The sequence below is a fragment of the Enhydra lutris genome, unplaced genomic scaffold (genome assembly GCF_002288905.1).
Source record: "Enhydra lutris kenyoni isolate GAN:26980312 unplaced genomic scaffold, ASM228890v2 scaffoldscaffold8, whole genome shotgun sequence".
In the NCBI taxonomy this organism is placed as follows: domain Eukaryota; kingdom Metazoa; phylum Chordata; class Mammalia; order Carnivora; family Mustelidae; genus Enhydra; species Enhydra lutris.
Genome location: NW_019154092.1, coordinates 30,914,688 through 30,930,957, shown reverse-complemented (window position 1 = coordinate 30,930,957; position 16,270 = coordinate 30,914,688). Strand labels below are relative to the sequence as shown.

Here is a 16,270-nt window from a genome sequence, read left to right as displayed (position 1 = left end):
AAACTAGAAAAAGAACAAAACAAACCCAAAGCAACATGAAGGAAGGAGATAAGAGCAAAAGTCAATAAATTGAAAATAGGAAAAACAGATAAAATCAATGAAACAAAAAGCTGGTCTCTGAACAAAAATCAATAAAACTGATAAACCAGGAAAGACTGACTAAAGGAGAAGGTACAAATCAGCAATATCACAAGTAAAGCACTATAGATCCTGCAGTAATTAAAGGGATAATAAGAGAATACTATGAACAGCTTTATATTCATAAGTTTGGCAACTCAGAGGAAATGAAACAATTCTCAAAAACCACAACTCCTAAAGCTCAACCAAGACAAAATAGACAACGTGAATAATCTTGTAACCACTGAAGACATTAAACCTGTAACTGAAAAGCTCTTTTAAACTATACCTCCAGGCCCAGAGGGTTTCAGTGGAGAATTCTATTGAATGTTTAAAGAAGAATTAACACTAATTTTATAGTTTTTTCTGGGAAACAGAAAAAGAGAGAATACTTTTTTTTAAAAGATTTTATTTATTTGAGAGAGAAAGCATGCATGTGTGTATGCCTGTGACAGAGCACAAGAAGTAGGGAGGGAGGGGATCAGAGAGAAGCAGAGGGAGAAGCAGACTCCCCAATAACAACAAAAAAATTCCAACAAAAAGGACGAACAGACATATCACTGAAGAAGGTATAGATGGCAAATAAGCATATGAAACAATGTCCAAAACAACAGGTCATAAATGGTCATCAGAGTAATACAAATTAAAACCACAATGAGATAACACTAAGTACCTCTAAGAATGGCTAAAATTAAAAAAAATTATAACAAATGTTGGCAAGAATGCAAGGGATCTAGATCTCTCTTGCATTGCTGGTGGGAATGTAAAATGGTAAACACTTTGAAAACTGTGCAGCAGCTTCTTACAAAACTAAATATGCATTTATGACACAATATCCCAAAGAAATGAAATGTTATGCTCACACTAAAGCCTATATATGAATGTTCATAACTTCATTTGTAGCAATCAAAAACTAGAAAGAAGGGGCGCCTGGCTGGCTCTGTGGATAGAACATGAGACTCCTGATCTTGGGATTAATATTCAAGCCTCACGTTGGGTGTAGAGATCACTTAAAAGAATAAAAATCTTAAAAAAAAAAAAACAACCAGAAAGAAGCTAAATATCCTTCAATAGGTAAATGGTTAAACTATGGTACATCCACCCATGGAATATTACTTAGCAATAAAAGGAACAAACTTTGATTCATGCAACAATCTGAATGAATCTAAAAGGAATTATGGTGAGTGAGGAAAAAGCCAACCTCAAAGACAGCATACTGTATGATTCCATTTACAAAACATTCTTAAAATGACAAAATTATAGAGATGGAAGGTAGGTTAATGGTGGCTAAGGATTAGGGAAAGGAGTAGGAAGGAAAGTTAGCTATGTCTATAAAGGGACAACATGAGTAATTTTTTTTAACAAAACCATTTTATATCTTTACTTTGGTGATGGTACACAAATCTACATGTGATAAAATTGCATAGAACTATATACACACACACACACACAAATGAATACCTGTAAAATCTATACAAGGTTGATGGGTCCTATCAGTGTCAATTTCTGAGTTGAAATACTGTATTATAGTTAATCAAAACATTACCATTGGTGAAAACTGGGGAGAGGGGACTTGAGCTCTCTCTGTATTATTTTTTTTAAGATTTTTTTATTTACTTATTTGACAGAGCTCACAAGTAGGCAGAGAGGCAGGCAGAGAGAAAGGAGGAAGCAGGCTCCCCGCAGAGCAGAGAGCCTGATGTGGGGCTCGATCCCGGGACCCTGGGATCATGACCTGAGCCAAAGGCAGAGGCTTAACCCACTGAGCCACTCAGGCACCCCAACTCTCTATTATTTCTTAGGCAAATCCAGAATTACCTCAAAATGAAAAGTTCAAAAAAAAAAAAGTATCACCTTGGGGCACCTGGATGGCAGTCGGTTGAGCGGGCACCCCTTGATTTTGGCTCAGATCATGATTTCAGGGTCCCAGGATCGAGCCCAAGTCAGGCATCGTGCTCAGCGAGGTGTCTGCTTGAGGATTTCTCTCACTCTCTCCCTCTCCTTTGCTCCTCCCTCCCTGCTCTCATGCACACGTGCTCTCTCTCTCACTCTCTAAAATGATAAAACTTAAAAAAAAAAAGAAAAAACATCATCTTGGGTATCTGGGTGGCTCAGTTGGTTAAGCGTCTGCCTTTGGCTCAGGTCTTGATTCCAGGATCCTGGGACCAAGTCCCATATCGAGCTCCTTGCTCAGTGGGGAGTCTGCTTCTCCCTCTCCCTCTGTCTCTTCCCCCTTGTTCATGCTCTCTCTCTGAAATAAATAAAATCTTAAAAAAAAAAAAGTATCATCTTGCTATTCTATTTTTGTTTTGGTGAGTCCTGAACTAGAATAAAATAAATGTCCATGGGTACATTATTATTATTATTATTATTATTATTATTATTACTATTATTGATAAAAATAAATAACAAAATGAATACTGAAATAAATACATACATACATACAGCAGGAGGGATAGCTCATCCTTAAATAAGAATTCTGATTAATAAATGCAAACAAATCGGGGAAACATAAGTAACTATTAGAACATCACAGTAATAGTTGTTGCAGTGAAGTCTCTTTGATAAGTGCTTATAACAGTGGGTAAAAGTTTCAGAAAAAAAAACACTGGATTTCAATAATCCTCATGGACCTCTACCAATTTATTAACTACAGAGAACAATACAACTTTTCAGGAGAGAAACTAGTACACTCTACATCAACTATGTTATCATAGTTAAAACCACCAGTAACAACACATCAACCTTATACTTTCCCTGATATAATATCCTAATACAATATAATCATGAAAACATGAAAAAAAAATCTGAAAGAAATACTACAAAATATCTGAACAGTATTCTTCAAAAGTGACAGGTCATGGAAAGCAAAAAAAACTAACATACTGCCACAAATGGGAGGAGACTAAGGAAACATGAAAACTGAATATAAAATGTGATACTGGAACAGAAAAAAAAATTAGTAGGAAAGCTGAAGAAATCTGAATCAACCGTAGCTAATTAATACTATTGTACCAATATTAATTTTTGACTATTACAATGCATTATTTAAGATGTTAACTATAGCAAGCTGGATGAAAGTTATCAGAACTCATCATAACTTTTTTTAAAGAGCTTTACTGAATATAAATCATCATATAACGAGGTTAACTCACTTACAGTGTACAATTCAATGGCTTTTTGTATATTTTCAGAGTTCTGCAACTATCACTAAAATCTAAAATTAGAACACTTCCACCCTTCCCAAAAGAAACCTTATATTCACTAGCAGTCACTGTACTATTTCAGCAACTTTTCTGTAAGTCTAAAATTATTTCAAAATAATACAAAAGAGTAATGATCATATTACACTGATTTAAATTTAAATAAATTAAATATATTAAAACATATATATAAATATATACAAATTATGACACACTGTGGCACATAATCAAGAGAGGAAAATGAAGTTAAAGTTATTGAGTTCTAAAGTTCTTGAAATGTTTAGAATAGAGCTAAAGGTATCAATTAATATTAGACTATGATTAGTCAAGAATGCATATTACAGATCCCCAGGGTGACCACAGGTTGATTTAAACAAGAAAATGAGGGGTGCCTGGGTGACTCAGTTGGATGAGCATCTGCCTTCAGCTTAGGTCATGACCTCAGGGTCCTGGGATTCAGCCCTGTGGGTTCCCCGTACTTCTACCCCTCCTTCTGGCCGTCCCCCCAAGCTCACTCACTCTTTTTCTAGAATAAATAAAATCTTTAATAATTAAAAAAAAAAAAACAGGAAGATGAGTACATTGAGCACAACTAGTAACCACAGCATCAAATACATAAGGCAAAAATTGGAAAGGAAAATAAAATTGTTTTTATTTGTAGATGACATGATCATTACTATATATTGAAAATCCATAGTGTTCTGCCAAAAAAACCTGTTATAACAAGTAAATTTAGAAAGTTTGAGATCAAGCCAATATTTTAAAAAAGCCATTATATCATATGAGAAATGAAATAAAATTTATAAATGTATAATAAAAATTCTAAATCATGCCATTTACAATAGTATCAAAAACATAAAATACAGGGGTGCCTGGGTGGCTCAGTGGGTTAAAGCCTCTGCCTTCAGCTCAGGTCATGATCCCAGGGTCCTGGGATCAAGCCCCACTTCAGGCTCTCTGCTCGACGGGGAGCCTGCTTCCCCTCCTCTCTCTCTGCCTACCTCTCTGCCTACTTGTGATCTCTGTCTGTCAAATAAATAAATAAAATCTTAAAAAAAAAAAACATAAAATACTTGAGGATAACATATGTGCATATTCTATAACCTGTACTATGAAAACTACAATTCACTACAAAAAAAAATTTAAGATAATCTAAATAAATGGAGAAATACGACATATCACCAACCGAAAGACTGAATAATGCAAAGATGTCAATTTTCCTCAAGATGATCTACAAATTCAATACATCCCAAACAAAATTCTCAGAGGCAACTATCCTTTAAAAATTAACAAGCTAATTCTAAAATTTACAGGGAAATGCAAAGGACCTCAAAAAGCCAAAACAGTTTTCAGAAAGAGCAAAGCTGTAAGATTTATCTGATTTCAAGAGTTACTGTAAAATTACAGTAATCAAGTCAGTTTGGTATTGGCCTAAGGGCAACACAAAGATCAATGCAATGGAATGAAAAGCCCAGGGAAAGACCATGCATGCTTTTGACAAGGAGGTGGAAGTAATTCTGCAGAAAGGACAGTTTTTTCTATAAAAGGAAAAAATCTTTGTTAGCGTGGAACAGGCAATAATTTTTGGATAGAACGCTAAGGACATGAACCACAAAAGAAAAAACTGATAAACTGAAGTTCATCAAAATAACGAATTTTGCTTTACAAAAGAAAACATTAAGACAGTGCTCGCTTCGGCAGCACATATACTAAAATTGGAACAATACAGAGAAGATTAGTATGGCCCCTGCACAAGGATGACAAGCAAATTCATGAAGTGTTCCATATTTTGGGGAGGGTGGGCTATGAATTCAAGCCCTTCATTGGGTATAGAAATTCCTTAAAAATAAAAATATTTTAAAAAGAAAAAGAAAACGTTAAGATAATTAGAAAGCAAGGTTTGGGGGGAAAACCATATATATGACAACTTGCATCCAAAGTATATAAAGAAAACCTCAGTATCAAGAAGAGCAAGGGATGGGTCAAAAAAAAAAAAAAGGCAAAAAATTTAACAGATACTTAAAAGAAGAATGGACAATCTTCCCACTAATCTTAAGAAAACATAAATTCATTCCATAAGGAGATATCACTATACTCATTAGAACAGCTAAAATTTAAAGAAATGACAATACCAAGAGTTAGTGTCTATGCTGAATGATGGCATTCTCATCGGCTGCAAGAGGAAGTGAGAAATAACACAACCGCATTAGGAGGCAGTTTGGCAGTTTCTTATAAAGTTAAATATACATTTATCACAGAAAAGAGTAATTCTATACCTAAAGTATTTACAGAAGAAAAATTAAGGGGCGCCTGGGTGGCTCAGTGGGTTAAGCCTCTGCCTTCGGCTTGGGTCGTGATCTCAGGGTCCTGGGATTGAGTCCACCATAGGGCTCTCTGCTCAGCGGGGAGCCTGCTTCCCGCTCCCCGCTCCCCACCCCCCGCCTGCCTCTCTGCCTACTTGTGATCTCTGTCTGTCAAATAAATAAAAACTTTATTTATTTTTTTAATAAGTAAAATCTTTTAAAAAAATTAAGACATCAAATCCACACAACACTTGCACATGAATATTACAGAAGCTTTATTCATAAAAGGCAAAAACTCGAACAACCCAAAGGTCCATTTTACAGTTGAATAAACAAACTAAAGTACATGCAAACAACACAATACTAATCAACAATAAACAATGAACTACACCTACATGCAACAAACTGAAAAAAAAAAAAAAACAAAAAACCTCTCAAAAACATTACTCCCTGAAATAAGCCAGATACGAAAGGACATATATACTATGATTCCACTTATATGAAGGATCTAAAACAGTCAAATTCACAAAGACTCAGAGAATAGTGGTTACCAAAGACTCTGAGGGAGGAAAGAGTGAGGAGTATATTTTTAATGGATACAGGGTTTCAATGATGAAGTAGTTCTGGAAATGGACTGTGGAGATGATTGCACAACAGTATGAATGTACTTAATACCACTGAACTGTACACTTAAAAATGGTTAAGATGATAAGTTTTATGTTATGTATATTTTACCACACACACAAAATCATTTTGCTGAGGGAAAAAAGTCAGATAGAAGAGGATATATACTATATGGCCATTTACATGGCATGTCAGAACATGTAAAACTAAGCAATAATGACAGAAATCACATGAACGGCTATCTGGGGTGGAGAAGAGAAGAAGGAACTGACTGTAAAGTTCTCAAAAGAACTTTTTAAAGTGACTTTACATTTGCCAAAACTCACTGAAATATACACTTAAACTACATACATATTTTTAAAAAATGCATACATGCTATTTTATGCAAATTACACCTCCATATATTTTCAAATAAATAAATAAGCTTGAGGAGGGAATGAAACGCAGCAGAGTAGAAAATAAAACTACAGACTCTTTCTAGGAATGAAGTTATGTTGTGGTGTACAGAGAAGGTAGTAGCTGGAAGGAAATATGTGGTTTGAGGAGTATTTCTCAAGATGAAAGAGAAATGACTATATTTAATGCCAACAGGCAACCAGTTATTTGAAACCAGGGTGAAAATCCAGAGGTAAAAGAACATAAAGGCTACATGTGCTTAGTTGCCAGTGTTTGAGCCATATGGAATTTTGTTCTACATTTCCCCACTTCAATAAAAACGAGTTCTGCAAAGAAAAAAAAAAAAAAAAAGTGAAGAAAATGCTTTGGCAAGTACCAGCAGAAAAAAGTTGACTGAAATATCCAACAGAAGAAACCTAGCAAACTCAAGGAAAGAAGAGCACATTATTCCCACATATCTGTATATTAATAGTAAATACAATAATGGAGTTTCTAGCAATATTAGCAAATCTATATTAATCCTAACCTTGTAGTAACACCCTGAATCTCTTGCTAGAAAGCAGAAGGCTGCTAAAGCCAAAAAAACATGCTCTAATATTTCAGGAGTCCTCCAAGCCTTGCAACTAAAATAAAACGGATCACTTAGAGCAATAATGGCAATTCAGGACCGTTAGTAGATGATTTCAAACTAATGGTAATAGCTTTTCAAAGCCATCAAGCATACGTAAGGATATCCATACCATCTATGTGGTAAAAAGCCTTGGGAGAAGATCATCTGCAAGTATGGGGAATAACAAATGTTTTCCCAGTACAAAAAACAGTATTTGAAGGGAATGAAAACTCTACTTCAGAGACTAGAACAGCCAAAGAATTCTAGTGAAATTGAAATTACTGCTTCTCTCAGGTGGCATATCAAATTCAGACTAAGGCATGTACTTGGAAATAGTCATACCCTGTAACCTAGCCCCCAAAACATCATTGTTGTCGTTTCTGTAACTGTAATTCTATGATTTAGTAAGGCAATTTTTTAACTTCAGTCTTTTTATAAAAGCTTCTACAAACATTATTTTAAGGCCTGGACATGAAATAGATTTTGAAACACTTCACATAGCTATTTTTTTTTTTTAAGATTTTTTTTTTAATTTATTCATTTGACAGATAGAGATCACAAGTAGGTAGAGAGACAGGCAGAGAGAGAGGAGGAAGCAGGCTCCCCGCTGAGCAGAGAGCCCGATGCGGGGCTCGATCCCAGGACCCTGGGATCATGACCTGAGCCGAAGGCAGAGGCTTTAACCCACTGAGCCACCCAGGCGCCCCTCACATAGCTATTTTTCATTAAAAATAAAGAAAGAAGGAAAATACCTACTATTTCCAAACATGGAATTTAATGACAAAAACCAGTACCATTTTAATCAACTTTTAGGTAGGCTCTTCCTTAAATTTGAGTTTTACAATTTATATTAATATATTCTACTGCAGACATCTTCATTTCTTAAGTAATTTAAGACCACCAAACTGGATGTGTATATTACCAAAAAAAAAAAAAAATTACTCCAAGACATATGCTTCATACACATCATTAATAAACTGGAATAGTACAACCAAATAGCTATGAACTATTATTCTCAAAATTCCAAATCCCTTATTTTGAATCCTGATAGCATCGGTAGCTAACAAAACAACAATAGCTATTCTTGTGATGGACTACAGTAAAATGAATGCTCATTTCTGTTCGGATCTACAACAAAACGAAAGGTAATTGCTGTGACGCTCATTACAACATATCAACCTCCATCGACAGCAGAGTTAAGTTTCTGTATTTTCCCTTTTGATAGAGGACGGCTGCAAATACATGCACCTAATAATTTGGGAAATTAAATAAATAAGAAAATGTAAATTGGGAAGTGGTCTGTTCTGGTCTTTCTTTCTTACTTTTTTTCTACTTTCTTTTTTTGGGGCCACAAATAGGCCACAAAAAAATTTTTTTTTTCTAAATATCTCTGCTTCCATAAGATCAATGATACATGACATCAAAACACAGTAATTTCGATTTTCAAAAAGAGTTGTCTCTTTTATACAATAATACATTTCATATAAGATTTTATCTTACCTGGCCAATTCTTTAATTAAATTTGCAATGCGTCTTTTGTCTTCAAGACACAAATCCTTCAATGACGCACTCTTTAGTCCTCCCCTGCAGAAATTCTAATACAAAACAAAAAAATCTTTTGGTTAACTTTTGGTAAAAGCAATTTTTAGGACTTTTTGAGAAATCTCTTAAAATTAGCACAGGAGGTAAAATTTCTCAGGTATCTTTTCTCTGGTGGTATGTTCCTTTTTTTTTTTTTTTTTTAAGATTTTATTTATTTATTTGAGAACAAGAGACAATGATAGCGAGATAGAACACGAGTTGGGAGGACAGGAAAAGCAGAATCCCGTTGGGCAGGGAGCCTGATGCAGGGCTCCATGGCAGGACCCTGGGATCATGACCTGAGCCAAAAGTAGATGCTTAACTGACTGAACAACCCAGGTGCCCTGGTACACACTTTATGTTTCATTCAAACCTATTATGAATTCAAAACAGGCTAAGGAACTGTCTTGTCCAGAAGGGGACATTATAAAATTTACACAGAGAAATTTATATAGAGAAGATCACAAAAGGCTTAAATATTAGGGATTATTAAGGAAACAACTTTCCCTTGGTGAATGTCACAAAACCTAATGGAAGATACTGAGAACTTTTCCTACACTACAGCCCACAGGCTGCTTAAGAGTACACTAAGGTTGACAGCAAAGGCACCAGTTTCTAAGTTCTCAATATATCCTAAAGTTCATTCCAACGGGTACTAGACCAAAGAGTAATAATAATAGCTAACACATATCTCATATTTACTGCATGTGAGGAACATTATAAGTACTTTACAGTTACTAATCCAGCTCATTTGCACAACAGTGCTATGAATTAGGTATTATTTGTATTTATGGGTGAGGGGACACCTTGCCTTGGATAACATTTAAAGCAGCAGAACCAACACCTGAGCACACATCCAGAGTATGTGCTCTCAACCACTGAACTATTTCTTGTGCTCTAAAAAGTTCTCCCAGTACTTGAACTTCATTAAGAGGATCTTTAAAGCACTGAAACTAAGCAAGTCACAGGAAAACTAGAGGTAACATGTAAACAGAAGGAACCCTAGGCATTTGTACAAGTAGGTTAGTCCAATTTCTTCAGGTTGCCAAGAACAATCCAAGACTTCTAAAATGAGTCCTGGAAATACTGATAGCCATAGATGGGAAAGATGGGGAGAAAAAGGCAATAGGAGAAAGGAGAGAGTAAGAAAATGAGTTTGGCTTTGAATATGGTCAACTTAAGATGCTAGGATGAAAGTCATATGGAAATGTTAGGCAGGAAATTGGAAATGTGGGTCTGGCTCTTAAGTCAGAGAAAAACATAAAGATGTAATCCATAATACCATAGGGCTTATGGTATTATGGACGATATTTAGATTTTTATTATTTTCTTTATACTTCTCTATGTTTTAGATTTTTCCTTAACATTAAAAACTATCAGTTTTTAAAAATCTTCTATGAATCCAAGATAATAAATTAAAGAATGAAAGAGAATCAGAAGGATATAATATGGTGGGAGAAAATATGTTTTGAGAAGAGTATGGAGTTAATGATGCTAATGATCAAAAAAGTTACACAGAATGTGGAAAGAAGCCACTCTATCTGGCAATGGGAAAAGTTGCTGAAAACACATGAGAAGGCATCTTAGTGATGCAGTGAGTAAAAGAACAAAAAAGAGAAACCCTTACACATGGGCAAGGATATCAGCAGCATTGTATTTAACAGAACAGCCAATTTTCAATAAAATTTGTATTGAAAATACAAATGTTTGTCAATTAGAGAATAAACTGTAGCATATTTAGACAATGGAATTCTGTAGGTACTGGTTGTTAAGCTACTTACTGACTTTCATCTTCAAACCCACCCTTCTGAGACCTCCTTTGTGGTGCTGGGCCTCAGACTCTAGAAACCCCGTATCTCCTTTGCCAGATGGCTCTGTTAAAACCCATCAATAGGAAGAACTAGAGGGAAACCACAGGTTGCTGGAAAAAGAAGAAAAGACACAGTCCTTCCTATTTACATCTCATTCCCACTAGTGTCACCCCTGCCAGAGTGTGTCCTGGCAAGGACAGCAGATTCCAGTTTGCAATTTTCCCAGCCCTGGCAGAACCAGCCCTTAGCATGTCTCCTCGCAGTCAGCAATATCAGTTAGGCTGGGTCCCCATCATCAGAAGCTCATGTTCCAGCTCTAAAGGGGCCCTCCCCCAAGCTTCTAAGTTTTAATAAATCCAACTTGCTCTGGCTGTTTTCCAAGCCCTAGAGATGGGAATTATTTTTTGCACTTACTACCTACATGATATGTTGGTGTTCTGTTTACCTTCTCAGTTCTCCAGCACCATTTTAGCAAGTCTTTATATGAAATACTCTCAGTGAAAAAAAAGTGACTAGACTCTGGCTGAAATATAAGTGAAAAGAAATAACGTACAGTGGGGTATCTAGTAGCTCAGTCGGTTAAGTGCCTGGCTCTTGGTTTGGGCTCAGGTCATGATCTCATGGGTCATGAGATGGCTTCCTGTTAGGCTCCATGCTCAGCAGGGAGTCTGCTTGAAGATTCTCTCCCTTTGTTCCTCCCCCAACTCTCTCTCTTTCAAATAAACAAATAAATCTTTAAAAAAAGGAATGATATACAGCTATACACAACGTAAGTAAATCTCATGAATATAACATTGAGCAAAAAAAGCAAACGATGCAATACACATAGTATGAGCTTATTTATGTAAAGTTCCAAATATACATAACACTGAACACTGAACATAACACTGAACACTGTTTAAAAAACAATTATGTATTTAGACTATATAGGGCAAGGGTTGGTAAACTGTAGCTGCAAGCCAAATCTGGCTCACTGGCTTTTTCTGTAAATAAGGGTTTATTAAAACACAGCCATGTACATTCATGTACACACTGACATATATATACATACATATACATATATATGTATGTGTATATATATATATAGTTCTTCATACTACAGTGTCAGAGTTGAGTAACTGAGACAGAGGCCACATGGCTCACAAAGGTTAAATATTTATTACCTGGCCCTTTACAGAAAAAGTTTGCCTACCCTGACATTAAAAAAAAAACACACACAAAAGAACGATAAACACAAAATTGAGGATAGGTATTACGAAAGCAGATGACAGAATAAAGGAAGGTTATACCCTTCCTTTACTTGGCTTACAATGGCATCATTGCAATTCAATGGGGAGAAGAATGGTCTTCTCAATGAACAGTGCAGATCAACAGACTGTCCATATGGAAAAATGAACTGAACTAACTTAACACCACACCCATACTAATTCCTGATGAATAATGGTTTTCACTGGGAGAAATAAAACAATGTGGCTTCTACAAAAGAGAGAACCTGTTGCAAAGAGCATAGTTGGCTAACAGCCTCACCTAACTACTGCCATACCTTCAGATCCACTGCGGTGTTCACAACAGCGCAAGTGACTGGAAACAGCAGAGGTACTGGAACTGAGCCATTTCTGTTTGACACGGCATCCTTAAGGAACAGTATTTGCTCTGGGGTTCCCCATTAGGCTGACAGACACTAGCCCTGATTGCAAGGCAGTATGAAGTGTGAGGTTTTTCCTAGTGAATTTTTCTTCTTTCTTTGTTCTCTCACAGATGCCAGACTTGCAATAAAATCTAAGGCTCTCCTTGTCTCTCCCTGTTCACTTTATTCTCTATCCCACGTCAGCTCTTCCTCCACTAAATCTCTTCCAGTTTTACTTTCATCTTAGTACCTACTTCCCAGAAGACTTGAGCTGGCATAATTACCACTTTGAAAACCTTAATGAATTAAGAACTTAGCTATTGAACATCAATAGCTATAAAAATCACATACAGAAAAACTACAAGACTTATTTCTCTGAAGAAAAACACACACATCTGTCTAGTTTTGAGAAAAAAATGCATATACACACACACATACACACCCCCCACACACCATTTCTAGTTTTGCAACAAAATAAATACACACATACATAGCTCCTACATTCCACTTCTGGGCAAATAGGAACCGTGCTTACCCTGATGCCTACAACAACCAAAAACCTAACTAAGTATACGAAAAAGCAGTTCTTGAACACCAGAAATCAGGCAGCATGGAGAGTGATCCCTGAAAGAGGGGAACCAAATAAGGTGAGCCATGCAATTATCCCAGGTAAACTGCCTCTGGAGTTTTCAGGGTGCAATGTGGGGAAACCCAGATGGAGCCCAGCAATCTCGCCAAGTTGAGAAGATAAAGCTGGGAGTCCAGGAGAGCAAAGTGTCTAGAATTCGCAGGGCAGAGTCATGGAGAGGATAGAATTGCACAAAAAGAGAGCTCCAGGGATCTGCAGAGGGTTCCCTGCACATCAGCCGTTGAGTACTGATTAGCATTTGTCTATGAGGAAGCCCACCAAAAGCCAAGGAAAGAACAAATGAGAATGTGAGAATAATCTCTGTCTCTAATACAATGCCAGCAATAGTCCATGTTCCCACCAGCCAGAGAGGAAAATCTCATAATTCAAGGGGCATCAGGAAGAGTACTCCACAGGTCACTGCCCATAGTGGGCAAAATTAGCCCTATATTAAAAGCTGTTCTAGTGTCACCTTTAAAAGCTTAAACCCGGTGTCTGAGTGGCTCAGTTGGTCTCAGTCTCAAAGAGACTACCTTTGGCTCAGGTCATGATTCTGGAGTCCCAGGATTAAGTCTCTCATGGGGCTCCCTGATCAGTACGGAGTCTGCTTCTCCCTCTGACCCTCTCCTGTCTCATGCTCTCTCTCTCTCTCAAATAAATAAATAAAAATCCTTAAAAAAAAAAAAAAAAAAGCTTAACCCCAAACTTCAAAAAGATCAAACTACTCTCAAATACTTGTCTTAGTCTCAGAAAAAAAGACCTCAAGATAATTATAAAAAACACAATATATCCAGAACTTAAAAAAAAAAAAAATGACGCTCTTCCGATCTTCATGGGACGCTTGGGTGGCTCAGTTGGTTGGACAACTGCCTTCGGCTCAGGTCATGATCCTGGAGTACCGGGATCGAGTCCCGCATCGGACTCCCAGCTCCACAGGGAGTCTGCTTCTCTCTCTGACCTTCTCCTCGCTCATGTGCTCTCTCTCAAATAAATAAATAAAATCTTTAAAAAAAAAAAAAAAGTATGATTCATACTGTCTGGGGACATCCAATAAAAAACAACCAGGCAGATAAAGAAGCAGATAAATACAATACATAAATAGAAAAATTACTCAATTGAAATCTCTCCATAAATAACTCAGATGATAGGATTATAAACAAGAGCATTAAAATAGTCATTTACATTCCATATGTTCAAGAAAGTAGAAGACCCAGCATGTTAAGTAGAACATGAAATGTATAAATAAAACAAAAGACCCAAATTGAACTGGTAGAGATAAAAACACTGTCTTATATAAAAAATACACTGGATGAGATTAGTGGCAGAAGATGACTAATGAATTTGAAACAAAGCAATATAAACCATCTATACATAAACACAGAAATAACAAAAAATTGAATAAATAATGAGCAGAAAACTGCAGCGTAACCTCAAGTAGCCTAATATTTGCATAACTGGAGCCCTCAAAAAATAATATCTCAACATATAATGGCCAAAAAGTTTCCCAATTTTATGAAAACTATAAACTCTCAAATCTAAAAGACTCAACAAACCCCAATCAAAAGACATACTTAGAATTAGTTCAAGGCATACTATAATCAAATTGCTTGAAACTAGGAATGAAAGGAAAATCCCAAAAGCAGTTTAAACTCACATAGTAAATATGAAAGAATAAAAGTAAGAATGACAGCAGATTTCTCAAAAACAGTGAAACCAGGCAATAGCGCAATGACATCATTAAAGCACTAAGGGGAAAAAAAACTATCAACTCAAAATTCTATAACCAGTAAAAACAAAAGTGAAACAAAGACTTCTTCAGGCATACAAAAGTCAAAATATCCATTCCTAGTGTACCTGAACTATCATAATGTTGAAGGGAGTACTTTAAGCAGATGGAGCATACCAATGATATCAAATGGAAAACAACAAAAATGGTAATTACATGGGTAAATTTAAAAGCCTTTTGTTGAGGAGCACCTATGCTCTGACTCCTGGTTTCAGCTCAGCTCGTGATCTCAAGGGTCATGGTATCACATCCCACATCAGGCTCTGCACTCAGCACAGAGTCTGCTTGAGATTCTTTCTCCTTCTTCCACTCACGCTCTCTCTCTCTCTAAAATAAATAAATCTTAAAAAAAAACATTTTAATTATTTGAAACTCTTTAAAACACAATTGAAATAAATGGAATCCAAATTAAAAAGGAAGCTGTAAAACTATATTCACAGATGACATAATCATATATGTATAAAAAATTATAAGAAATTCACCAGGGCGGGGCGCCTAGGTGGCTCAGTGGGTTTAAGCCTCCACCTTTGGCTCAGGTCATGATCTCAGGGTCCTGGGATCGAGCCCCACATCGGGCTCTCTATTCAGCAGGGAGCCTACTTCCTCCTCTCTCTGCCTGCCTCTCTGCTTACTTTCTCTCTGTCAAATAAATAAAATCTTTAAAAAAATAAAATGTGCAAAGATTGCATCCAAAAATAAAATTAAAAAAAAAGAAAAGAAAAGAAATTCCCTGGGGCCCCTGGGTGGCTCAGTTGGTTAGTTAAGTGTCTGCCTTCAGCTCAGGTCATGTTCCCAGGGTCCTGGGGTCAAGCCCTGCATTGGGCTCCCTGCTCAGTGGGGAGTCTGCTTCTCCTCATTCCTGCTCATGCTCCCTCTCACTCTCTCTCAAATAAATAGATAAAATATTTTAAAAAGGAAAGAAAATCACCAAAAACTATTAGATTCACATTAATAAGTGAATTTAGAAAGGTTCCAGGATACAAAATCAACAGACAAAATCAACTGTATTTCCATACACTAGCAATAAATAACAAAAAAATATAAATAAACTTAACAAAAAGAGTACAAGATACATACACCTCAAACTACAAAACATCGCTCAAAGAAATTAAAGAAGGTCTATGTAAATGAAAAGCTATCTCATATACCATATTCAAGGACTGGAAGAATTGATATTATTAAAGTACTCTCCAAATTTATCTGAAGATTTACTACAATTGCTATCAAAATTCAGGTTGACCCATGTGCAGAAATTGCCAAGGTGATTCTCTATGGAAATTCAAGGGATGCAGAATAGCCAAAATCTTAAAAAAGAAAATCAAACTCGGAGGACTTCCATTTCTTGATTCCAAAAAATAATTCCAAATGGTAATGAACTTGGTATTGGCATAAAAATAGTAATGTTAATCAATGGAACAGAATTGAGAGTCCACAAATAAACATTTACATGTACATGGTTAAGGGATTTTTAACAAGGGAAGAACAATCAAAAGGAAAGGAATAATTTTAACAAATGATGGTGGGACAAGTGGATATCCACAGGCGACAGAATAAATATGAGTCACCACATAAAAAAAATTAAAT

The 16,270-nt window shown here is 36.1% G+C and overlaps 1 protein-coding gene across 4 annotated transcripts in view; it reads right to left on the bottom strand.

Annotated features, from left to right (window-relative positions):
• Positions 1-16,270, bottom strand: part of LOC111142579 (KIAA1328 ortholog) — a 325,804-nt gene that overhangs the window by 299,058 nt on the left and 10,476 nt on the right. For all 4 annotated transcript variants that reach the window (XM_022495863.1, XM_022495865.1, XM_022495866.1 and 1 more), the window contains one exon: positions 8,754-8,848. In XM_022495863.1, the coding sequence (XP_022351571.1) occupies positions 8,754-8,848 (95 nt within the window). The remainder of the gene's footprint in view (positions 1-8,753; positions 8,849-16,270) is intronic.